Raw genomic sequence first — 26,022 nt, forward strand, 5'->3', positions numbered from 1 at the left:
TTTACAAATTTATTTCTAGTCTTTTAGGGGAGGTTTTTCTCTTTTGCTGGAAACTTACATTACAGGTCTGTTGGTGACTGTGCATTTCAGACCAATGGTGACAATAAGTACAATATACATATATAGATATATATATATATAAAAAGTACAATTCTGAATTGCTTGGCTTTCTATAGATTGTTATATCAATGTGACAAATAAAGCATCTCTGTATGGCACGTGAACCTGCTTGTCAGCATTTGGCCTTTTAGTACGTACAATACTTTAAAAATCTGCAGTACACGCTGCCACTTCTCAGTGAAACACGTCATAAAACTAACAACCAGTAACTCATCAATTTTCTTGGTTGGTTCAGAGACACAGAGATGCCACAAACAGAAGTGTCTATGAGGTAAGCAGTAAGAAATGTTCCTGAAATGTGGACAGAATCTATCCAGTCCTCCTGGGTCCTGCGACTGCTAGTAGCATTACACGGCTGTTGTCTTTAGGTAGGATCTTAACTGCAATTGCCCTCAAAATGAAGTTCTAATTCTGTTTTGGTTTAGCAGCATACAGGCAACTAGATTATTCTTCACCATACAACTTGGTTAGCTGGCTTACTTGAGATTTAGAGGTGTTGCTTTCTGTTTTTGTTTTAAATTAGCATTATGCTATAATTAACATCATCAACAAAGAAACCCTAATATATCATAACAGATTAAACACACAAAATACTTAATTCCAGAAGATAACCTATCATACCGCATGATGAATCCTCTCTGGTGGAAAACATCAAAAGGCATATAAGAGTTATAATGCACCATTCATATAGCAAATGTGGCTAATAACACAGCTTAAAACTACTATGATAATAAACCCCAGATCAGAAAAAGAATCCACTTTATAAAAACGCATTAACAAAAGAACCTGGCATTATTCAATCTTCTGAAATGCTTGCTGTTTTAAAATAAGCACAAATTAGTTGCAAATCGCCGAGACCCATTCAGAATAATGTCCAATGCATTTCTGTTTGCAGTAAAACTATGAGGCATTGTGAACAAACATTAAAACCTGATCTAAACATGGTTAACTGAAGTATGAGGTATTGTGAAACAGGAACCTTTTTTGGAATAGAGCAGTAATCACATTAAGTAAAATTGATCACATAAAAAAAATCTACCAAAAAAATGATGTCAATAATATAATTTTCTATGAGAAAATTTAAAACCTATAACATGGCAGTATAATGACATTGTATAAACAAAAAATGACCACAAAATAGCAGCAAAACACAATGACAAAGATACAGAAAAGCAATGTTAATTTTTTTTTTCAATTCATGCTGGGAATTTATCCATAGCAGCTCAACAGAAAATGTGGGAGCATCTGCTCCTTTTTTTTCTCCTTTTTAAAACTTTTCTTTTTTTTTCTTTTTTCTTTTTTTTACAATCAACACCTTAGCGGCAGTTTCTCACATACATTTTGCCATCACATTCTCCTCAAGCATCAACTTCAACAGCTATGTCCACGTCCCTTCAGCTACCTTCTACAATAATAGATACATAGCCAAGATGTGCAAATTTTCTATTTGTAGCTAAATTTTAAAAAAAGGAAGGGGAAATACACTGGATTAAGATCTTTTTTTTTCAAGTACACCAATTGTACAGTTTTAACTATGGTCCTTTTTCATACTTAATGCTATTTTGAAAATATCTAGGCCAAATGTGTAACTATCTTAAAATGTCTTAAATTCTCAGGAAGATGAACTTAAACTGTAATATTGAGGGTAAAAAGAAAATTTTTGTTTTGTTAGAATCAAGGGGGCGATTTATTTTACAAATTATACTGGCCTTTCTGAACATCCTCTGCAATAAATATTCTTTTTAGCCTCAACTATAAATTATACATTTTAGTGTTTAAAAGCCTTCAGTTGTACAACATCTAGAGACCACTCAAAATATGTGTTCTGTAGGTAAACCTTTTAGGCCCCTAAATTTATATTAAAATGAGTTGGCACCAAAAAAAAATCATCTAAATATCTTTTCTATCAAAATGGTTAGGAAGATATCCTGGCAATTTTGTGAATGCAATTTCTGGAATACAACCTTCAAGTGAAAAAAAAAGACCAAAAAAACACACCTTTCCTCAACACCATAGTTAAATGCACTTGCTTTGCAATTCCAAGTTTGCACACAAGCACTTTATATATATATATATATTTATATATATATTTATATATATAATTTCCAAACCATTCCATTTGAAGAAAAAATTCCCACACACAAAAAAGGAAGTATTTCCTATACCTAATGAACTGAAAGTGCTTTGAAATGGAATGGTTTTACAACTTTTTAAGAGAGAAGCTGTGGATTCAACCTGGACATAAGTAGGCTGTGTATCTTTTGGGTTAAAACTAGTATGTTTTATGTATACACAGGTAACTATAAAAAATAGGAAGGTTACAAAAATATATTATGTCACTATTGCAATTTCTCTTTATTGTTGGAACATATGTTAACGCCCCTCTCCGGCCATGCTAAGGTGGTACTCTAGAAGGCTTATGCACAGGCAATCCACAGGCAGAGAAGATTAACATATAATAATGATGTATGCTAACATATACTAATGTAAAGATTACATTAACCATTTATAAGGTGAAGAGGCTAAACCTAAGAGAATAAAATAAACATTTGCAGATGACTTATAAAGTGACTAAATGCATAAGCAAGCAAGATAGAGAAAAGCCTAGAACTGCATTAAAGCTATGCTTTTTAAAAGGGAAAACGCACACACAAACCCAAACACATAAAATCTATCTAAAAACACCCTCTTCTACTTTAAAAATGGTTGGCTTTTTAATATGCAAGAAACAAATCTAATACTCCCCTGGCGACATGTGTTGCTTGTAATGCCTAGTCTGTAACATATATGCATGCATACATACACATATGTATGTAGCACAAGTTCCTAGAGAGATCATGCAGATACTACTTTATTTTTCTTTTTTAAGACAGTTGGGGTATTAGGGAGGGTGAGTTGCCTGCTAAACTGATAAATGGAAGGAAGGAATAGCAAGGAAAAAAGAATGAATAACATTTTCCCTTCTGGTATAAAAAGTTCTGGAGAAAAGGTTTTCTGGGGAGATCTTGATACCAATTCCTTCTCAGATGCCCTTTTGTCATTTGCTGGAACAGCCAGGTAAATCCAATCACTGAAGTCCTCCTTAAATATTCACATCTCTAACATCAGTGGGTGTGCAGGAAAGATCAGCTTCCTCTTCAACAGTCTTTGTTTCTGAAGATACATTGTGTTGCTGTGCCTGGCGAAGACTAGACTCAAGGAGAGATTCAATCTGTTCTTGGCAGGCTCGTAAACAATCCTGTAGATGTTTAAGAGAAAAGGGCAAGGGGAAGGACAATAAAATTTTCTTTAGAAATACTTGGAGCTATCATATTCTTCCAAACAAAGGGTTAAATACCATGGCTTCCATCTACACAATGGGATTTTTTTCCCTTTCTCTGTTTAAAAGAGGAAAGGAATTCATTCCATTGGCAAATGTCATCCCGGCAACCTCCATTCTCCTAAGTTAAAGGCCCAGTTCCAATTTCACTGGAGATAGTCTACAATAGTTATTGATACTATCTTTCTCCAAAAACTTTGGACCTATTGGTTGAAGGTGGTATGTAAAAGTGCACACATAGTATCTGTCCGTCCATCCATCCATCCATCCATCTTTGACCATAGGAAGGGTTTGAGACACTGACTCAAAAGGCTGAAGACAGAAAAGTTAAGCAATCTTTTTAATCAGTAGACCTCGCAAGCAACTCCAGACTGTTTCTGGCCACCATTCTAAATAAAGGAACAATGCTTGCTTTCATTGCAAAATGGTAACTTCCTATCTTTGAATAAAGAGCCATATCACTAGTGTTTTTTCTGATGTAAATAAAAAAATATTAGAGAGCAGCATGGACAGGTTTCATGTTTCCAGGAGATTTACCTTAAAAAGGTAAAGGTGGAACTTGGGATGGGGCACAGGAGGAACCAATGTAAAATACCAAGATAATTATCTTTATAGATCTAGGCCATTCTATCTCAAAAGTAAAAATATACAAAGTGTTTTAAATCAGACATACTAATAACATAATTTTGAAAAAAGAAAAAGGATTTTCCTACAATTCATAAAAATAAAAAGTTAAGATTCAGAAGCTTTCAGAAGTCTATTCATAATCATATTCTATAGCCTGCAGATACAAATTCATTATTATTCAATATTATTTCAACTATGAGCGAATAAAAAAAAGGAATCAAAATTAACAGGACAATAGCCATTGTCAAGATACCAGCAGGTAGAGGTAGTCCTTGACTTACAACCAATCACTTAGCGACTGTTCAAAGTTACAATGGACCTCACCAAAGCTCCCTACAACCTGTTTTTGAAGTTACGAGAGTTATACCTCCTTGTGCTCACATGAATGAATGGCTTTTGGTGCTTGGCAACCAGCTTTATCTTTACAGCCATTTGCAGCATCCTGCAGTCCTGACTGTGATTTTTTTTTTACAATTTTCTGGCATTTAGTTCCACTTTCCAACCAAAAATAAAGTTCATTTGAACAACTGTGCCTAGGAATGTTTCTATACATTTTCTTTTTTAATGCTTGTTGCTCCACAATTAATTTTCAACTGTAGGAAAACAAAGAGTCCATGAACCTGGAAGCTCAAAACTACCAAATCAAGCTATCATGCAAATACAGGCATTAATAACAAACTGCCAAGTTGTAATTTTATTCTAAAAACAAGTTTCTAAATTCTGAAGATACTGTCTTGGTGCCCCACTGCATTTTATACAAGTACTATAGGCAATCCTTGTTTAGTGACTGCTTTATTTAGTGACCATTCACCATTACAACAGTGATGAATAAGTAATTTTGTGACCAATCCTCATATTTACAACCTTCACAGGTCTTTAAAGCAAAGGAAAATTGAAGCAAAATTATAAGTACCCCCATTGTTTCCCTAAGCAAACATTTTGCTTAACAATCAGGTTGCCAGTCTTGAGTCTGTAGTTGCTGAATGAGGACTATCTGTGTAGTGACTTCAAACCTGTCTCCTGATTGAACATATTTTAGGTATGTGGATTACAATGTCTGATATCCCCCCCCCAAAGCATGGGAAAGAATCATGACGGCTGAAAATGAACTGGGGAACCAAACTGAGATTCAGCAGCACCAATGGACCTATAGAAAATCTCTGTTGGTGTCCTTCAACCTATCTGATTCTCAATATTTGTAAAAAAAAATCATTAAAAAAGGACACAGAAGAAAATTACAGTCTTTATCTTCAAATGGAGACCAGAACCTTGAAAGATGGCCATAGTCCAATGTTTTTCGTAGGTTTGCTTGTCTAGAACAGTGATGGCGAACCTTTTAGAGATCGGGTGCCCAAACTGCAACCCAAAATCCACTTATGTATCGTATGCCAAGTGGGCGTGGCCCATTGGGTGGGCATGGCTGCTGTGGTAACGGCAGACTGGGTGGGACTAAAAAGTTCAATCAATCAATTCCAACTTTGCAAGTTCTTTTTTTCCCCTGCGAGAAGTTGTAGCAGCAAATGACGAAAGAGCAGTTATGTCCCTCACGGCAGTTATTCTTTCACACTGGGCAGAACCCCCACTCGGCAGCCATTTGGTGAAGTTGCCTACAACCTACCCTCCTCAAGATTTCAAATGGATTCACCATAACAAAATAACTGGAGATATCCATTACAGAAAAATGCAGTTGGAGGGAATCAGGCGGGTTTCTGTAAGATACTAAGAAAGGACAAAACAAACAAGAAGACCAAGTGTCTTTCTCAAAGAATCACCTATGTATTTCAGTGTATACGTTTGATGGCATAAGTTGCTTCCTTAACTCTATAGCAGATCTGGAATTTCTTATAGAAATATGCATTATCAATTAGCAATTAAACATAGCAAACAGCCACCAACAGGTATACTCATGTGTGCTGGTATAACACCTTTTTCAGATACAACCACTGTGATGATAGTTACCTTAAATGCACAAAATAAAACAATCCCACAGTAGTTTACTCAACTTCCCTAGCTTCCTGTTTACTCCTATCTCTAACAAACATTGTCTCAACATGTTTAACACTATGCATTAAGAACTTTGAAGTTTTCTTTTGGGATTGCCTTTTCTGATTTAACCTATGACATGCACTAGCCCTTGTGGCGAATCCAGTCTTCCATGATAAATTGCCGTCAAAAGTGTTAGGATCTGCATGACTGAAAATGAATGTTGCTTTCCTGAGATGGTGACCTGCCTGCTGTTTTCTTTCTTTTCTGTTTCAGTTCTGCCTTCAGAGGCTTCTTGGGTGATCTACCAGCTTTTCACTGATTCTACTGCCACAAGAACTTTCTCTACCACATAGCACTGGGATAAAATAAGATTAAAAATCCAAGCTTACAATTCCCTGCAAGGCTCTTCTGAGAGAGAGGGAGGTTAATCCTACCTCTAAGCAGATCAGACCATCAGTTACAGCTCACTGAAAACAAATAACCCTTGACCTTTACTGATCTAAACTCTAGTGTAATATTTCCTCTTGACAGAGATTCAGTATTTTAAGTAGCAAAAAAAAAGAAATACCCCATATCTTAAAAGTCAGTTTCTCTGCTCTTGGCTTTTCCCAATAAAGACATGAAGATGGGATGTCCATTATATGAAATAACACTTTTGATCAATTTTTTATATATCTATATCTATATCTATCTATTTTAAATATCCATAAATTTCATCTCAAAAAACAATGCAAAGGGAAGACTTCCACCATATTTTTTCTTCTCTCCTCCCTTCCCCCTCTCCACACTTCTTTTTGCTTTCACAAAGTCTGGGAAAGTTCCGAGGTTGCCTCAACCGTAACTATACGCCATATTCAGCAATTCCATTTGGGGAAACAGGATACATATTTCTCTCATGGTTCTATTCCTGACTAATCAAGTGTGAAATGTTATCTTCCTAAGTTCTCTGTTGGAATTCAGTAGATTGTCTAAGAGGAATACATATCCATGTGATTGACAACGAAGAAAAAATTCCCAAACCTAAAGAGCAGCTGCCAACTATAAGTAAAATAATAGGCCTATCACTTTCATAGTGTGTTTTACAGGTCAATACACTATCAAGGAGTAAACTGTCCCTTTTTGGTTTTCCTCTTAGTAGTAAAACTGGATTTCATTTCTATCCCATTGCACTTCAGGAAGCACTCCTACCTATGCTTGAGCTAGGAAAGAAAGTTGCAATTATGTGAGGTTCTCACTTAATGACTAGTGTCTCACTTAAAACAGTAACTGGGGACAGCTGTTGCTAAGTGGTGCAGTCATTACAGTTTATAACCATTTTGCTTTACTACAGAAATTCCGGTCCCAATTACCATTATTAAGCAAGGACTCCAATCTTCCTTTAGAGTTTGAGTTGGGGATGGCACAAAGATCATGATTAGTTCAAACTCTATTCCTTTAACTTATGACTTAAATCTGGATTTAACTCAATGAAGAATCTTGGAAGTAGCAAGTACACTGCAACTTATTTTCTCCCAAGCCATCATAAAGTAAAAAACAATGAATTTTTCTGCATATCAGAAAACATGGACAACAAGGGTGGTAGAAAGCCATGTCTGGGATACAGCATCCTAAATGTTTGTGTAATACACACATTCTGGAAAGGATATCGGGGGAAATAAACGAGATGACAATACAAATTTATGGCTGGCAGTGGCAATTTCAGAGGCCATGTCTATGGAATCCTCTTCTTGAGAAACTATTTAATATGTATTATATTGGGGTTGAGCCAGAGCTGTATCAAGACAATATAATAACCAATATAATAACCACTACACCACCAGGACAAGAGTCATGGTGGTACAGTGGTTAGAATGTAGTACCTGCAGGCTAATTCTGCTGACTGCCAGCTGCCAGCAGTTCAATTCTCACTGGCTCAAGGTTGACTCAGCCTTCCATCCTTCCTAGGTTGGCAAAATGAGGATCCAGATTATTGGCGGCAATATGCTAACTCTGTAAACTGCGTAGAGGGCTGTAAAGCACTATGAAGCGGTATATAAGTCTAAGTGCTATTGCTGTAATTAAAATTGTTAATCCCTGCTTCTATTAACAAAGAAAGCAATACACGAGAGTATATTATTCTAACTTGAAACCATTTTTCAAAAGATCATATTTTAATGAATTTCTAACTGCTAAATTGTATAAATGCTGTAGCGCATCAATAATTCTCTTTCCTTAGGCTTTGGGATCATAATTTATTAGAGGGCTAATAAATGATTATTTTTACATGATTTTATTATGTATTTGTGTTATCAATTAGTTTTGTTTTTAAATTATCTAAGCTGCCCAAAGTTTCAAGAAATCCAGTAAAATAACTATAAAATATAAAGTATCATGCAGTTTTTTGAATTAAACCCGTATTTAAACCAAGATCACTTCATTCTACTTGACCCAAGACCTGTGAATGTTGGATGCCACATCTGTATATGGCCTATATGCATACCTAAAATGATATGTAGATTAAATATATGGCTTCCAATTATCTCCTGTATAGTTAGACAGGCTCATGTGCAAAGATGTACTGAAGCACAGAGTATATCAAACCCACTATAGTATAGCTATCAGGATGTTCTACTTCATATAGGTTCAAAGTGCTCAGTGGATAAACCTCCCATGCCTGGTTCTCACATAACTGCTGCTTGAGGAGGAAGGAGATACCTTTATCAATAATAACATAATATGATATGATATGATATGATATGATATAAACATAATATTCTTTCATGCTTCCTCAGTACTGTGGCTGGAAAGGAAAGATTTCAAGCAGCAACAACATATGGTAACTTAAAACGTTTAAAAAATAAACATGCTTAGGTTAAAACAGAAAACATCAAAAAGAGAGGCAGCTTTAACATTTATTATCTATTTGGAATACAAGCAAAATATTCTACGGTTTGAGGAGGGCTGACAAACTCCAATTTATTAAGAAATAACACAGAAACCTGATCAAACTGACTTTTGCCTGACATTTATCTGAAGGTGTGAAAATGGTCTAATGATGAGGCAGAAGCCAAATTGATGGAAGAGAGTTCAAGAGGCCTTACTATGGTTATCTGACTTTAATTACCTCAGACAAAAGCAAAATGGGAAAATGGAATTCTAACAATATAAATGTGAACCATAAAGGAATTACAATTAGATGCTATTAAACAGTGCATTTTTTTTAATTAAAAGGAAATGTTTAATTACAAAACCCTCAAATCCTTAGCCATGTATCCTAGGTATAGCTGGAAATATATTTCAAATTGTTCAAATGGAATTACTTGAGGAATGCAGCCTGTTTTACATTCTGAATTTCTTATTCAGACTTTTAATGGCACAGCTGTATGGTAATTGTATTATACTGGTCAAAGACCAAAATAAAGATTGCCTGAATGTTATGCCAGAAATAAATACGCACACATACATGTTTTAGAAACTGTATTAATTCATTTTATATTAATCTAAATAAATAATCACAACAAAATCATCAAGAAACAAATGAGATCATCCTGTCATTGTTTTGATTAAAAAAATAGTTACGTGAATGCAGCTATTTTGCTATGAGTCACACAACTCCTTCAAATTCCTGTCACATGACTTCTAAATTATCATGAGCTGGGTCCAAAAATGTCTGAATGTTGAGAAAACTGCTGATGCTTTTTATAAAGGCTTGGTTCTAGATTACCAGATTTGCACAGTACTGTGATAACTGAAGGGATTACGGTGCTTGAAATCTAACACATCTAGGTGCACCAGGTTGGAGAAGGCTGTTCAAAAGCAGATCTCATGTGCCTGGGCAAGTTTAGTTAAGAATCATTGGATTTAGTTTTTCTCTTTTTATAAGAAAAATATGGCACTCTAGCCTAAAATTAAAACAGCTCTTCTGTGAGTAGTGCGCCTTTCCAGGTGAAGTGGAAAACATCTTTCTCAGGTCGAATGAAATCCACAGACTGAGGCCCTTTGTTCTCTGTAATAAAGCTCCTCTTTGAAAAGGAAGCTTTGCCCTTGATCACGTCATATGGAAAGGCATTATTACACCTGGTCAGAAACATGTCATGTGACTGGTCTAACATAATGTAGGAATCAAGAATGCTTAAATATGATTTTCTTTTGAACTCAAGATAAGAGGCTGAAAGCCCAGATGGAATTTGAGAACGAGTGTCGGGGCAAAATGGCTTCTACTGTAGACATGGCTGTTCACAAAATGGCTACCATATGGTAGACTTGGCCAATCCCAAAACAGTCACTGCTCAGAAAGTGACCCTGCAAGATGCTCTTTACTATCACACTGAAACTCTAACATCATCATCATGACTCCACAGGACTTCTCAATAGGCTAGCTTCTCATTATATTTTACTAGAAAAATGTTTTTAAAGTCACCTTGGAAAGGATTTTAGCAGGCACTATTTCAGACCCCAGGATTAACAGTGGTCCCAGCAGGTACCATATTGCCTACCATGCTATTATCAATATAGTAAACCGTTTCTGCTAATTCTCCAGGAAAGGAAAGAACTAAACTAAACTGCTTGTGAATTGCTAGAACAATTCTGCTCTTATCTGAATCAGGCAGCCCAAGATTTCCATAGTAAATTCACACAATTGAAAAAATAAACATTTTAAGATATGTCTTTCAAAAAAAAACCCCAACCACCTCATTCCATTAAAATATATGAAATCTGAGAATAGGTGATGAAGTTGCAGATGAAGACTTGTCTATATATTAAGCATTATCTCTGCATATCATAAAAAATAACTGCTTAATTCACAAGTCCTGCAGAGACTTTGATAAAAGGAACTGAATAAACATTCATCAATTTTGGCTAAATTGAACCCTACATCTTGAACCCATATAGGCTTTCAAAAAGAACTTTCTTACTACGGCTGCCATAATCTGGTGTGGAAACTGTGCAAAGGATAAGAATGCCATGTGGGGTGGGGTACCAGTTTGAAAAGGGGGGAGGGAAAGAGAAACCCCAATAACACAGGCTTACTAAACCCTGCACATGTACACTTGATCAGCGAGCTAGAATCTATGCCACTGCATAATTACATTTAATACTTTTTGAATATTAAAAAACCATGGAATTCTGCATAAGGTGCCTTGTAAGTTAGCAGTTAATCTGATTCTTAGCACTATTATCCAAACTCAAACTATAGTAGCACTAAAATATATTTTTTCCATGCTTGATTATTTTTCATTCTGGTAATGAAGACTATGGAGGACAGAGAAAAGTCTTCAAATAGAGAAAACTATGAGTAAATCACAACATTACAAGATGACTATTAACAAAGCCTGGTTTGAAGAAGCCTAAACCTGTGACTCCAAAATACATTGCCTTCCTGTCAGTGGAATGGATTTTCTATTAAACTAAACACACATCTTCTTGGAACCCATTTGGGAAGCATGTTGGAAGGCCTACAAGGTTGCAAAAGGTTGTCCCAAAAATGGCATTTTGAACTATATACACTGCTTGCCCTAGGCCAGACATGTCAAACACAAGGCCCGGGGGCCAGATCCAGCCTGCGAAGTGGTTTCATGTGGCCCACGAAGCCATCCTGGAAACAGTGAGGGAACAGCCCCCACTGCCTTGGCCCTGGCCCAGAGACCCTCCTCCTGCCAGAGACCCTCAGATCTGTCCCACTCCTGCCCAGGCCCCCATAGTCACCCTTGATGTGAACGATGTAGAGCTGGCCATGCCCACCCAGTAGGCCATATGCACTTTAGCCACACCCACCCACCTACCCAGGCCATACCCACCCGGCCCCCTGAGGGCAACCGCAATGCTGATGTGGCCCTCAATGAAATTGAGTTTGACACCCCTGCCCTAGGCAAACAAACTCTATTTATTTAGCCACTCTTCTGCTGCACACTTAAGTGATAAATTCTGGAGACAAATTGTGGTTCCTGCTTTTTAACACTAAATGCACACAATCCTGATAAAACTTTGCCCTCAATCCGTGTCAAAAAATCAAGTGTGTATATGTGTGTGTGAAAGACAAGTATTTGAGAAATACCATAGTAAATCTATCCATAATCTTGACATGAAACAAAGATGGCCATCACATTTCCTCAATATATTATTCCTTGTGACTCCTTAATATGTTTAAGAGTGTCTGTGATTGTTCTCTATCCACAATTCTCAGGGAAAGACCCTAGAAAAGGGGGGGGGGGACAACAATGGGCACCTCAGAACCTGCTCAGAGTAGAAAGATCCTGGAAAAGGGAGAGGTAAGGGTTTCTTAGTTGGGTCTTCTCCTCTTCACACTATGCCATTACTAGCTGTCCTGTGAGAAGGTTCTTCAAAATTTGGTCTTCAATTAATATATACTGTATTTTTATTTAAAAATGCTCTTACTCCTGGTAAGAAAGACACTTTGGGACGACCGTTATCCAGAGTAGCTGGATAGTAGCAATATTTTAAGGCTATATGATGGTTTTAGCTGTATGCAAAACCATAAGGCTGATTCAATTTGATACATTGTTTGGCATTTGGAGACCTCACAAGAACTTATTTCAAGCATCTTTACTGGGTTTTCATTGTTCCAAAACAAAGCTAAATTCTGTCTTAAGTTCACACATCATTATAGCATGGATCGTTGACTTTAGGTCTCCCTTGTAGGCTCCTTTCCTACCCATTCATTCATGAAAGGTTTATTGCTCACCAGTTACTGATGAGCATCTTCAGGAAGCTTTGGGGTGGGGAAGCAGGAAAAAGGACCATCCATGTTTTCACAAAATTATGGGACATATATTTCTTGGCATTTTAATAGAGGGAGGCTGAGGGAGAAGTAATTTAGCACTATTTTCTGAAGAGGCTCTCAAGTAGTAAACTAATTATATAATTAGAAGAGGGCTTTTCAACCACTGGTACAGGTACCACCTGTGGTACATTGGCACCTGGCAGGTGGTACGCGACCATCCTAGAAAAGTGGTAGCGGGGGAGGGGAATGAGCTGAACCGGTGGCAGCACTGCACAAGCCTGAGCGAGAGATGGCTGGAGCTGCAGGGCTGTCAGGGTTCAGCGGAAGTGCCAGGATCAGCGTTTCTTCGGGGCATCAGGGCTCAGTGGAAGCACCAGGATAAGCGCCAGGCTCCAGCTGGAGCTCAACGCTGATCCAGGCACTTCTGAGCCCAGAAGAAGTGCTGATCAGCTGGAATGTTGCAGTATCTCCAGGGTCTTGTGATTTACATTCAGATGCTTGGCAACTGATTCATATTTATGACGGTCAGTGTCCCAGGGTCATGTGAAGTGACCAAAACCTGCTGCAACCAGCCAGCAGATGGGGGGAATAAAAACCAACCCCCCACCCCACCTCCATTGCCAATCCTCAACAGAAATGCCCACAACAATCAAAACCTCACAGGAGGAAGAGCGCCGCCAGGCGGGCAGGCAGGTGTCTTGCTCGGCTGTGGATTGGGGGGCACTTTTTTCAGTGCCATTGTAACTTTGAACAGTCATTAAGCGAACTGTTGTAAGTCGAGGACTACCTGTACTTCATCACTTTTTTCCTTTTTTTGGTCATCAAGTTTTTGACACCTTGCTGATGTTGCCATATCCTAAAAGTGGTACAATGGGTGAAAAGGTTGAAAAGCCCTGAATTAGAATACCCTTAGGGATGGGGTCTTCTCCCTTTTAACCATTTAGTTGTAGAGAGTATCTTCACTGTAATTATATAGAATTAAAATACTATTAAATTTGCTCATTGCCATAACTATGTTCCTCTTATTTTAAGTGCTGCTTTCTTCTGCAGTTCAATTACCTTTAAACTAAAACAATATAGCCTTGACTTAAAGTGCCCTTTCCTCTTTCTTGGCGCTTAAATTTAGAATGAGTGATGTTTTTTATCCCACACAATATGGTAATACATCTGGTTATTAATGTATTTGAAAAACACTGCAGAAGACAAGGTGAATTACTTTGAAGCATTCTCCTCAACTGCTGTTTTTTTTTCATTTTCATTTTTCATTTATAATGGACATTTGTTTTTCATTTATTTTAAAATTGTTTGCTGCTCAGAGTCAATTGCCGAGATGGGCAGCCATACAAATTAAATGAATAAATGAGTGAATGATTAAATAAAGCAGCCTTTCAGCCTTTCCACAACTGGAATTCACAAATAGAACACCTTGTAGAAGTACAGTTATCAATTTAAATACAAATCAGAATTCAGTGACAGCAAAATAGATTCACTTGAGGATCAAGAATCACTTACCGGATCACATTTGATAACTTTTGATAGGAAAGGTGTGAGACTTTGATAAGAGAGAAAAGAATTAGTGTTTCCAAGGTGAAGACCCTGCACTGCTGCTACCACACTACCGGCTGCAATCATGGAAGGTGGGTTTGAAATAAACTTAACATCTGTTGGGGAAAAAAAGAAACAGACATTACTATACAAACCATTGTGTATGCAAATAAAAGGTAATACTGAAATGGTAGACAATTTAAAGGTGCAGCCTGAGATAACCTAAAACACAGAAGGCCCTATTCCAACATTCACAGGCATTATGTTATTCCTAGAACACCTCCCTGGATTATTTTTGGTCTCCTATAAATAATCCCAAGTAAATCAGCCAAAAGTTAATGTAAACTTACATTAATAGCATCTGTAAATGACAAAGCATTTGGTAGCTATGTTAGGACATACAGATCTGGGTTACAAAAATATCTTCTAGAACATTAAATGGCAGTAAATAAACTGTTGCTGCCACCTAGTGGTTGTGTGGAATTCTGCAGCCTATATTTGACAGCCTCCAATAAAATAGAATGAGGATTAGTAATTAGGCCAATAAAATAGAATGAGGATTAGTGGTTAGGCCTTATTTCACCAAACCTGAGCAGTTGAAACTTGAATATGTGTTTTACTGAAAATCCTTCTCTGAAAATTGAGTATTATTTATTTTTTGATGATGGGTTTGGTGGTGAAATCAGGAGTGTGCAGATCTTAACCTTGTCCACAATATTTCTAGAAATTATCCCGTTTTTTAATCAAATATTCTTTTCTTTGTGAGTGTTATGCAACACATCATCTTCCATACCAATTATCTATTTACTCAGAATAAAAGAACTTGGTCAAATTTATTTTTGCAGTCCAAGTAACATATCCTGTTGGTAGGTGATGAGGTATCCTCATCACATAATCTTAATCATCTCTAAGAAAGATTACAATATCCTCCAACCTGTGTGTAAATAAGTATGTTTAAACATATCCTTTTGCAAAGGCTTTGTTTCACCCTTTTCTCTTATCAGCAACTGCCTGCTAGCATTGGCAATAGGGATGGTGTAGCTAAGTGAAGGGGGTCCCACAAATTGGCAGATAATCAGTTACATTCTGATGTGACACCCTGCTGACAAGAACCTGGGCCAATTTCCAAACTGCATTGCTGTAGGTCTTGGTATAAAACCACTCCTGTGATTGATTGGCCTGTAACTGCCATCAAAAATGTTATTCCTTCTTACAACAACAAAAGTAATCATTTACACTTTTAAGCTAAAATTCCTTCTAAGAAGGAGAAATTGATTCACGCTTACATCTGACCAGGGCTAAAGAAGTGGAACAAACTTTAATATCTAATTAATATTTGCTATCCTATTAGCATCAGCTTAAGAAATATTCTTAGCAACCTGTAAATAAATCTGGACAGTTCCTTAATTATTGCAATGCAGCTCTCTGCTGCTGGGAACTTTCCAAATGATCTGAAGAGCTGTCTTTTGAATAGTTTTGATATACAATTTCTTTAATGATTTTTGAAATAGCTTATGTCACTTAAGGATATATGTAAGCATTTTTTCACATTGCATCATGGTAATTCTTTTGCTTTTAAAAGTGGACACATCCAAAATGGCAAATCTTAAATGAGACTTCTTCCAACATTCCACCTCCAATTTATCTATTAATTAAACATATTTGATCTATTGAATCCTCCTTCTGGAATAGAGTAGGAAGGACTTTTCATTTCATTCTCTCACACACACAAACATACACGTTTGTGTGTGAGATGGTGTGTGTGTGTATATATATGTATGTATATGAGAATGTGTATTCTGCTTGTATTATTTTTAAAACAATTAAATGACTCCTAATACTCCTTCCTATTTTCCTCATAACCACCACCCTGAGAGGGATTTGGCTAAGAGAATGACAGGCCCAAAGTCACCCAACTGGCTTTCAGATCTATTCCATCTATTCCATCAGTGATAGGAATTAATTTTTTGTCACTCAACGAAAGCAACAGTTCCAAGTTAACATTTTGCCTGAGGGACAATCTGCATTTAATATTGGTCCTAATCTGCATTTAATATTGGTCCTTTACCTGAAGAGCGCAGGCAATTCATAATATTTACAAGCGTAACATGCAATTGCCCATTCTGAAGATGTCAAATTACATACTAAATTTATTTATTTAATCAGTTTGTATGCCTAACTCACAATTGTTACTTCAGCCAATTAATATGTTTAAATTCAAGCAAACAAAAATGACAAAATAAAACAAGACATAATACTTCAAAGGCCAACCATATTTTTTAACCTTTGCAAAAAAATTTTTTAATATTCTGGTCCTAGGAAGAGTCATATATTCCACAGGGGTGGGGCCATCCAAATTTTGTATGCGGAGGGGGAAATTGATGTTGTTCCACAGGCCCATCACCATAGGTGGCCCATCCTGTGGGTCCCATCAAACGGCACTTTCATAGAGGGACCAAAAGCACACCTGTTCATCCCGACAGATTTTTATAGGACAGGCAGAGATAATCAGATGGGTGGCTCCAAAAATAACACGATCCTGTGCCTTGAAGGGTGATTTTTGTGGTAACTAACATCTTGAATTGAATCTGGAAGCTTGTTGGAGGCCACTGCAGCGCACAAAGTAGTGATGTTGGCATGGCATCACTTCTGGGAACATTAAATGTAGCCGCCTAAATCAGCTGTGGCTTCCAACACAGCAGCCCATAAGGTATGCAAAGATTCCTTCAGGCAGTTTTTCCACTCTGATGCTTTACAACTCCCAGAATCCACATGCAGGCAATATACATAGCCAATATATGTTAATATTTGTTAAATACTATTTAATGTTCCTAATGTTCTTGAAGTAAGGTTCTTGTTTTGGAGAGGTCTGAACTGCTGCTAGTGTGCATTGTGCAGACACTGTAAGAGATTAAGTTCCAATTTTTTTCATTACAAGCATTTGAGTAATGGTTGCTCTTATTAAAGAATTACAAGAGACATTTTAGTAATCAAATATCATTTTCCCAATTCTATATTTAAAAGGCAGATTTATCATAGATCATATTAAGATGATCCCACAAGGACCTTCGGGAATCCATTAAAAAAAACACGATTCCCTTTCAAAATGGCAATAAACCAGAACATGAATTCCTGGTCCCACTCTTTCTTTCCGAGATGGGAAAAGTGTTAATGAAGTTTAAATGACCAGTTTGTGTCTGTCCCCATAACCACCCCATGTTCCCATAATAAGCCGCATGGACAGACTTTTTTTGTTGCGACCCAACAAGGAATTATTTGTGGCAGAGACCACTAATTTCAGCATATTAATCAGGGGGCCCCTCTTGGCTGTAATTGGATGCCCGCAAGTGAAGAGCGTGGCATCATTGTCAGCCTTCATCGCCTCATCTTGCACTATTGAACGCTCCAGAACAAGGGGGCTTCGGTGAGATGAATTAGACCTGACATAGCTACAATGGGGAAGAGGCCCCCTCAATTGAAGCACACATCCCCAGCAGCCTATCTGAGACTTCATCCAAAAAGAATAAACAACTTCAGTGTGGTTAAAAAAAAAAAGGAGGGGTGGCGGAGGCAGAAGAATGCCAGCCACCCTGAAGGGAAGACAAAGCAGGCATCTAGGCACTGTGGCGCTTTAAAAAAAATTCCTAACAAGGCAAGTCACCCCCTTTTCCTTTTTCAATGGAGCAGCAATTCCATCTGTCTGGAGAGCCGGGGGCTATGAATGAAAATCTTTTCATTGAGCCAAATCAAAACTCTGAACATAAATCACCGGCTGCAAGATTCAACAAGTTCCAACTGGTCACATACCTTGAGACTTCAAGTTTTTAAAAGCCTTGAGAATGGAACAACTAGGGCAAGCAAGGTTTCAAAGAGAATGACTTTTATCAGGGGAAAATCAATAATAGCAATAGTAATAATTAATAGTAATGATCTTCATTATGCCGAGGCAACCAGATGAACACAATGAAAAATGGTCATGCCCGACATTTATTCCTATTAATCATTTGGCTTTTATGTGCAAGTGCTTCTCCTTAGCAATGGCCTCCGCGTCTCTTTTACTCTATTATATTCCTGTTCTGATTTGCAAGTCTTTATTCGTTTTAAGTGAAACAACTCAGGACACACACACACACACACACACACACCGCTTTTTGCAACCCGATTCTCATACGAGCAGAAAGTGTTATCTTTGGTAAAAACATGTACAAAACAAAAACACCACAAAGTAATCCATTTGGGCCAGGGATATAGGGGAAAGAGGAGATAAAATTCTTTCCATTATCACTTTTACTTTTTAAAAATCTTTTCCGTATCTAACACAAAGCCACACTCACCCTAATCTTCAATCTCTTTTTCTCTTCCCCTACCTTCACTTTGTGTAAACTACTTTCTTCATTAAACTTGAGAGATGTTGTGTTGGATCTTTCTCTAGGGGGCCTCTGCCTTACGTATCTGTGCTGTAAAGAATTACTAGTCGGCCAAATAGGTAATTCCTACAATGAACTTTGAATGAAACTTCCATCAGTTGCAAATGAAAAAAGTGTTTGTAATTCATCCAGATAAAAACTTGGCAAAAGGTCAACACGGACATAGAAAATCTTCAGTGTGCAACAGAAAGACAAACATCCACATCTTGTCTAGGCGTCCCCAATTAATCTAATGACTGCTAAGGATAAATTTGCTAAGTAAAACCCTATTAACTAATGTTGACTTAGGCAAAATTCACACTGACTTCCTTGAGGTTGGGGGCTCCCTTGTTGACCTCCACACTTCCTGTAAGCTTGTGTAAAATGTTTCTGGACAAGGTTTGCATTCATCAATTCATTTTCCGGTTCTACATATGGCCATTTAGAACAATGTTTAAGATAGGCCTCAAGACCTGCCTTCTAAAGAGAAACATAACAACGCTGACAGCAGATCAAAGTACTTGGCCCTTTGCAAGCCTCCAACCTTTGAACTATTCTTGTTTTCATCATTGTGGGACTCTTTCTGCCAGCGCTACAATCCAGGTTAAACATCCCCATACCCTAAAGAAAAGGCTGGGCAGGCAATTGAAAGAGTGTCTATTAAACTAACACCGTGGCAGCAAAGGAAGCTGTTTTTTTTAAAAAAAAACCTTTTACTTAAAAGAATTAGATTATTGTATTTGTTAGAACTATTCTAAAACGTTCTAAAGATTTTAAGAGCTTGGCAAAGAACACATTTTCCAGAAAATCCTAAACTGCCTTCTCTCTTTGGTAGCTAGGCTTAGAAGAAAGGTAAGCTTGAGAAATACTTAATATTTACATATTTTCTGTGGCCAGATTTCCAAACCAGACTGTAATGGAGAAACCATTTAAAACTGTGCATTTTTTTAATGGTTTGCTATTTTTCTTGGATCTTTCCACCAATTCCATTTCAGGTGTGACATCACAAACATTGCTGAGCGTTTCCTCTGGTGCCAACTTGACCCTTGGAATTTATACGCCTTTCAAGTTTTCAATCTTGGTTTCTTGTGCCCATCTGGGATCAGATGAGTCATATACATACAAATCAATCTGCACAATCCTGGTATGCTTGACATAAAAACATTCAACTGGACCCTCCGGGTATGTTTTAACTGTAACCTCCCAACCAGCATATCTAGAAGACCCCAATTCAGTTTGGAATAGGTTGTACAATATCCTTGCTAATCAATCTTACAAGGGTTTGAAAGAACATGTGTTCATATTGTCTTGTTCTTCCTAATTACTCTGCTTTGGCATTTTCTGCTCTGGCCTATCCCACCTTTAATTTTATTATTTTTTTTAAAAAAAAGTTGTCTACCTGGACAACGGGAATGCAGGGCTGCATTTCTGACCCCATGCTCCTGCTTGTTTGAATGGGTGTGGCAGCAAGGAAATGAAACAACAGCAGGCAAAGTTTGGAGGAGCTTGAGAATGCAAGCATGCGCACACACAGAGATTGCCCTTGAAACCCAACACCAGGCCTCTGTGAAATCCTGGAGCTTAGTCAGTGTCTCTAGCTCCTCCTGAGGCTTTAAGTGCACATGGCTGCAGCCAAGCACGTGGTCAGACTCAACCCTTAGCCAGGAACCTTTTACAGCACCCTCTTGTTTCTCCTGGGAAGGAGAAACAGAGTTATAAAGAATTCAGTTGGGAAAGACATTTTCTGGGAATGAATAAGAATGAAATCTGAGGTTCCAGGGAAAACCTGACATATGTTTGTAACTCTGAATTATTTTTAAACAGTAACGGAACAGCTTTGAAGTCCTAAGAGCCTAATGACTTTGGTGCTTTGCAGCCATTTACTCATTCCTGCTAGCTGAGCTGCCAACGTCCTGCTCTCACACTACAGATCACAAAGCACCAATTTCAGCCTTGAAGCTATCCAGAAATGCCACTTGCAGAGGCCAACTCACCTTTCGCAAAGTAATCCAGGTTCTGGGAGCAAGCTCATGTTCATTGCAAGCATTAGCTATGCTGAGCTACTGCCACCCATTTTATAGTGTGCCCCTGTAAGAATTCTGGACAGTGGAAAAGGGAAGCGGGTGCATTTGCTGGGGCACACAGAAACATAACACGCCTTTGGAGAGTGCAAGGCTCATACCTGTTGCACAGAGAGCCACAAAAGTCTGGGCGTGTTTACGGATGATCTGCTTGCTGTCCTCAGCCACAGGCATTTTATTTAGAAAATGTTCAATAAAATCGTGAGGAGTCGTGGCAGCCAAATTCCATTTCAGCTTATTCACCAGAAGCAGTTCCATTTGCTGGGTTGGGATGAACAGAAGAGAAGGAACAAGAAAAAATATATATGTGGTTATGAAGTTCTGTTTATAAATAGTTAAGCACAAAACATGTTTTGTGGTCTTCTCACCTTTCTACATCACTTCAGTTTAGGCCTTCTGCTTCTTCTAACAGAAATTGAACCCTTGCCAAATTTAGCAGCAACTATTGTGCTACTGGAGAAGAACATAATTAGGCAAGGTGGGAGCCTTTACAGATGAAAATTACATAATTCTGTTCCCTTCCCCCACCATTTCCAGGCACTATCATCACCCAGCTGTTTTGAACTAATGTGCATTAACTAGGCAAATTGTTCAAATTAACACAAGAGGGCGCCAGCCACTCATTTTATTCCCCTATCTTGTTACTGTATTTTTCCTACAGTGAATAATAAGGATTTAACATATTAGGACATTTTCATTCAATTAATCTACTGCACCATGTGGGCTGCAGCTGCCCAGGGGTTGACAAATATCCCAAGACTAAATGCATCTACTGGCTTCCCCCCCCCCCCCCACCAAATTCAGTGGTTTGATTCTGATGCACATTTACTTGAGAATAAACGTGGTTGAGTTCAATGGGACTTGTCTTTCTACAGTGTGGTTAAAACATTGCAATTCTGCTCCCATTCAAAAATAGGGAGAACACTGTTATATATTCTATTCTATCAGGAAGTCTAAGAGCTTGCATATTTAAAGCCTGAAATAATTTTATGGGAAACCCACATCATCTTAAATAAAAAGGATTGTCTGGGAGAATGGAATTTGTTTTTTAAATTAGTTAATTGCTTATTGCTTCCCCAATGCAATAAAAACAGGAAATTACCAGTAATTCATTCGGTCTAATGGAGTTATCAGTATAAATACACAGTTTTTCTGCTGTTAGAGGAATAGTTTCCTTCATTTTTGAAGCCACGAACATACAAGTAGCTCCGAGTAGTTGCAAGCGGCTTTTCTTGATGGGTTCAAAAGAGAGGTATCGGTCCAAATAATTCATCGCCAAGGGGAAAACTTCTTCTTCACATTTCTGTTCCTCACAAACCTGTTAAGGAAGGGGGGAAAAAAGGGGGGAAAAGAGACATGCTAGAAAGCTTTTACTCCCTGAATTAAGCTGGTTTCTTTTCTTTCTGATAACAAATATATTTTAGGGGACAGAAAGCAAAAGAAAAGAAGCCACAAATAATTCAGCATACTTTATTTAGTTGTTTTATTAAAAAAAACTGTGAAAACTGTATAGTGTAGAAGAAGTGAAAGAGAAAGTCGCAGGAGAAGAAAATTTGCTTTTTCCGAAATGCGGTCGGACATTTGCAGGAAAAGAACAAAATAGGTGTCTGAGACCCCACGATTTACCAACAGGCAATCTCAAGAAAGCAATCTTGGCTAAAAAATGTTGGGGGGGCATATGCCTTGGTGCCCCCTATTGGTTTCATTTGGCTTGAGTGTGGCTGATCCCCCCCCCTTTCCTCGAGACACAAAGGTGGCGTCGAGAGGCAGCTGCAAGCTTTTTCCCCAGACGTCATCTTTTCAAAAAATATTTAAAAATATTTAAAAAATCAGCAGAGCCCCCGAAATTGGCTGAAAACAACCCCGAGGGGATCCTTTATTGATCCCCATTGGGGTGGGACAGGGGGGGCTCCCAAAAAGACCTCCCCGAAGTCAAACTCCAAGACCCCCCATTCCTCTTCTCTCCCTGCCTAGAGAAGCAACGTGCGACATTTGCTTGCACTCAGGGTTTCAAAAATTAATTAAAAATAGATCACAAGTACCCAGAGCTTCGGGAAATGGCTGAAAATATAGCCCAGTCCGTCCTGATCCCAGTGGGACCCCTTTGAAACGTGTCTCAAAGGGGAAACACGAAACCCACACTATTTTCTGCCGGGCGACCTTGCCGACAAGTTTCTGTAGCAAAAGCATGTCTTCCAAGGGGGGGGGGAGGGAAAGGAAGAGACTAAAACCACCCCTCTGCTCTGAACAAAGGAAAGTTTCAACCAGCAGCTCCCCCAGATTTGCAAGCCAAGATTCTCATCCCTCGGCCCAGTGGCCCCGCGGGCACCCCACTTTTCTCCGCCGACTTTTCCCCCTTTCTAATTATTAATAAACACTTGGCCTTTGCAATAAAAGAACAAAGATGGCGCATAATACTGGCACCAGGAGCACTTGCATACGTGTCCACGGATATTAATTTAAAATAAAATCCCCATCAAATGCACGGCCACTTTGAGGGGCCACCGAAGAACCCGGGAGCGATATTCTGGGTTCGCGGGCTCTAAGGATACCGCCTTGGGAATCCATAGACCTACAAGAGGGGTGTGTGCGTTGGGGGAGGGCGACTTCGGAAACTTGCAAAACTTACTTGGGCACCCCCGTTTTTTCTCCCGGATTCCTGTTCCAGGGGTTCCCAAGCTCTGAATCTTGCTGACAGGGCATGCGATCGGCATTCCGCGATCTCTCGCCCGAGACCACGCAGCCCAAGAGGGGGCAAGCCCGACCGCTTGGGAGGGGACGACCGAGTCCACTCCGCGAGATCGTTTTAGGGTGCAGGAAGCGGGTTTTCGGGGGTGGAAAAGAGAGGAAGGAAGGAAGGAAGGACGCCTGGGCACGCAAAAGGGTCGCTTTTATTTCTAGAAAGCCCGAAACGTTTGCGAAGCGCGTTTACCTCCAACATCCAAGTTGCCACTATTTTCCTCATATATGGTAAGATCTCCTTTTGCACGCACTTGAAGTAGGAGACGGAGGGCGAGCAAGTCTCCTCCGCTTTCAGCATAGTCTGCAAGACCCTGTCGTTGAGGAGGTTGGCATCTTGATAGGCTCTCCGGATGGTCTCGACTTCACAGCAGAGCAGCTGATGTTCCATGTCTTCTGCCGCCGCCGCCGCCGCCGCCTCCACCAACGCCGCCGCTGCCGCCGCCGTTCCTCTTCTTCTTCCTCTTCTTCTGCGGGCTCCAAGGGCTGCTGGCTGAGTCAGTGTGTTCTGACGCTCCCCCCCAGAGTCCCTCAGATGCTGCTCGCTTGCTGTGGCTGCTGCCGTTGCTGCCGCTGCTACTGCTACAGCCCTCTGGAGGCTGCAAAACTTTCTAACTTCCAACAAAACTCTCCTGTATGAGTCCCCGCGTGACGTTACTGTTGTTAAGCAGAGATCAAAGCGCGAAGAGAGAATGCGAGAGAGAGGGGGGAAAGGAGCGAAGCCAAAAGCAGGGGGCCGAGCCGTAAAGCCATCCCATAGGCTTCAAGTCCTTCCCCTTTGCTTTAGCTGAGCAGACGCAGGGCTAAATTTTCATGCAAATGCAAATGAGGACAAGGGCTCGCTTTCTTTTCTTTTCGCTCTCTCTCTCTTTTTTTTTTTTAGGGGGAAGGAGCGAAGTTGTGGGGGAAGCCCAAATGGTCTTTTTCTCCCCCCCCCCTCCCCGATCAGGCAGAACTTCTTAAAAATGGAGAGGGCTCCGCGAGGCGAATGATGAATGAGGCTAGGCCACACACAGGCATGTTGGGGCAGAATATGGGCTGGAAGACGGGCTCCGGGTGCTTTCCCCCCCCCAAGAAAAGGCACACCGTCGCCCCGGTTTAGCCAGAGCACCAGGATCTAGATAGCTTAAGTGCTGATTTTTTTTTATCCCCCCCTTTTTTTAAAAAAATTAGAACCCCGCCATTTTCAGGAAAGGGTTCGGAATGAAAGGGCGGTAGTTGTCAAAAGCTTCTCTTCACCCCCCCCCCGGGATTAAGGACTCCTAGTGATCCAAAATATACGCCTAAAACCCAGTCCTTCGCTCTCTCTCTGCTTGCTATCTTTTTTAACGTTGAAGGCGACCACCCTGTTCTTTAAGGGCGACCCTCCGTGGTGTCGGGGATCGAGTTTGAACGAGGCTGGGCTCCAGCTTCAGGATGTCACACTACTGCATGCCACTCGCAGGAGGGCATCTCGTCCGCGGTGGCCAGAAGCAGCATTATGGACACAGGAAGGGCACTGGCTTGGTGAGAAAGAAGAATGGGGGGAGGGCATTCACCCCCCCCCCCCAAATACTACCCAGTGAAAATCCAAGCGTGTTTAATTAAGCAAGATGGTGGCTGTTTCTTCCAGGGCACGGAGTTGAACACGAGAGAGGAAGATGGAAGTGCAGTCATTTTGTCCCTGGACTGAAGTCTCAGGCAAAAACCCGAAGGAAAAGTTCTTTCATTCATTTCAATAGGACGGTTTGGTTTTACTTCTACCATGAATTATACAGGCGGATGCATTCCGCAAGCATTTTTTAGAAAGCACGTGGCAAGTGGTGGAGCAAGCCGGTGGTGGAGCAAGCTTCGGCTCTTTGCATTTAAAATGTTCATGTCCCCGGGTTTCAAACACGCAAATGAATAAAATTGTATCCTCTCTCATCTACTACCTTCAGGGAATAAGTCTTGCAATAATCCCTGGGAGTGGGAATTCTGAGTAATCCAATTAAAAGTCCCAAACATGCCATGCTTAATATTGCTATTAGCAAAACCGCCTTAGACCCTGGATTGTCCAGTATTTATTTGAAATCACAAATCTTCAGCCTCCAAATGTAATTCATACTTCGAAGATTGGGTTCGTGCTGCCCCTTTGTGTATAACCTTTGCCCATGTGGTGCCTTATTCTCCTCATGTCTACTTCTACACTAAGTCTCAATGAGGTTTAAACCGAAATAAAAGGGCACAAATATAGTTCTCAGGCAAGGCTCTTTATGGCTTTGAGATAACTTCTTAGGGTAGATTCGGATCCTATGTTACTCAGCGGTAAGCTCCACTTTGTGGTGGAGCTTTTCTCCCTCGCAAAAAACACAGGACTTAGCCTGACCTTCCTTAAGCTGGTTGTGCGCATGTATGCCTTTAGATCTATGTCTATAGGTTATGTTCTGTGCACTTTTGTTTCAGCATTCTAAGGGAAGCGCAGCCTCCCCTTTAGAAATGTTAAATAAACGTCCCGCA

At 39.4% G+C, this 26,022-nt stretch overlaps 2 protein-coding genes across 3 annotated transcripts in view; one reads left to right on the forward strand and one right to left on the reverse strand.

Moving 5' to 3' along the window:
- On the reverse strand, window positions 1-24,170 carry CCND1 (cyclin D1). The gene is made up of 5 exons (XM_081340452.1): window positions 23,738-24,170; window positions 21,908-22,123; window positions 20,907-21,066; window positions 14,286-14,434; window positions 1-3,358 (listed from the first exon to the last, which is right to left on the reverse strand). The coding sequence occupies exons 1-5, from the start codon at window positions 23,933-23,935 to the stop codon at window positions 3,203-3,205; spliced, it is 879 nt and encodes a 292-aa protein (XP_081196578.1). The 5' UTR covers window positions 23,936-24,170; the 3' UTR covers window positions 1-3,202.
- LTO1 (LTO1 maturation factor of ABCE1) overlaps window positions 1-26,022 on the forward strand; it is an 89,913-nt gene that overhangs the window by 21,397 nt on the left and 42,494 nt on the right. Inside the window, exon 6 of one of the 2 annotated variants that reach the window (XM_081340466.1) lies at window positions 6,326-8,426. The exons of the other annotated variant lie outside the window; for it this stretch is intronic. Within the exon in view, the coding sequence (XP_081196592.1) occupies window positions 6,326-6,352 (27 nt within the window). The 3' untranslated portion in view covers window positions 6,353-8,426. Of the gene's footprint in view, window positions 1-6,325; window positions 8,427-26,022 lie in introns of those variants that run through there. 2 annotated transcript variants of the gene reach the window in all.

Source organism: Vipera berus (assembly GCF_964194415.1).
Source record: "Vipera berus genome assembly, chromosome: 1".
Classification (NCBI taxonomy): domain Eukaryota; kingdom Metazoa; phylum Chordata; class Lepidosauria; order Squamata; family Viperidae; genus Vipera; species Vipera berus.

Coding starts and splice junctions, on each gene's coding strand:
- CCND1 (XM_081340452.1), bottom strand. CDS start 23,935: ATGGAACATCAGCTGCTCTGCTGTGAAGTCGAGACCATCCGGAGAGCC. Junction 21,067..21,907: donor TTAGACCGAATGAATTACTG/GTAATTTCCTGT, acceptor ATCCCAACCCAG/CAAATGGAACTGCTTCTGGT. Junction 14,435..20,906: donor TGTGGCTCTCTGTGCAACAG/GTATGAGCCTTG, acceptor TTTCCCCAACAG/ATGTTAAGTTTATTTCAAAC.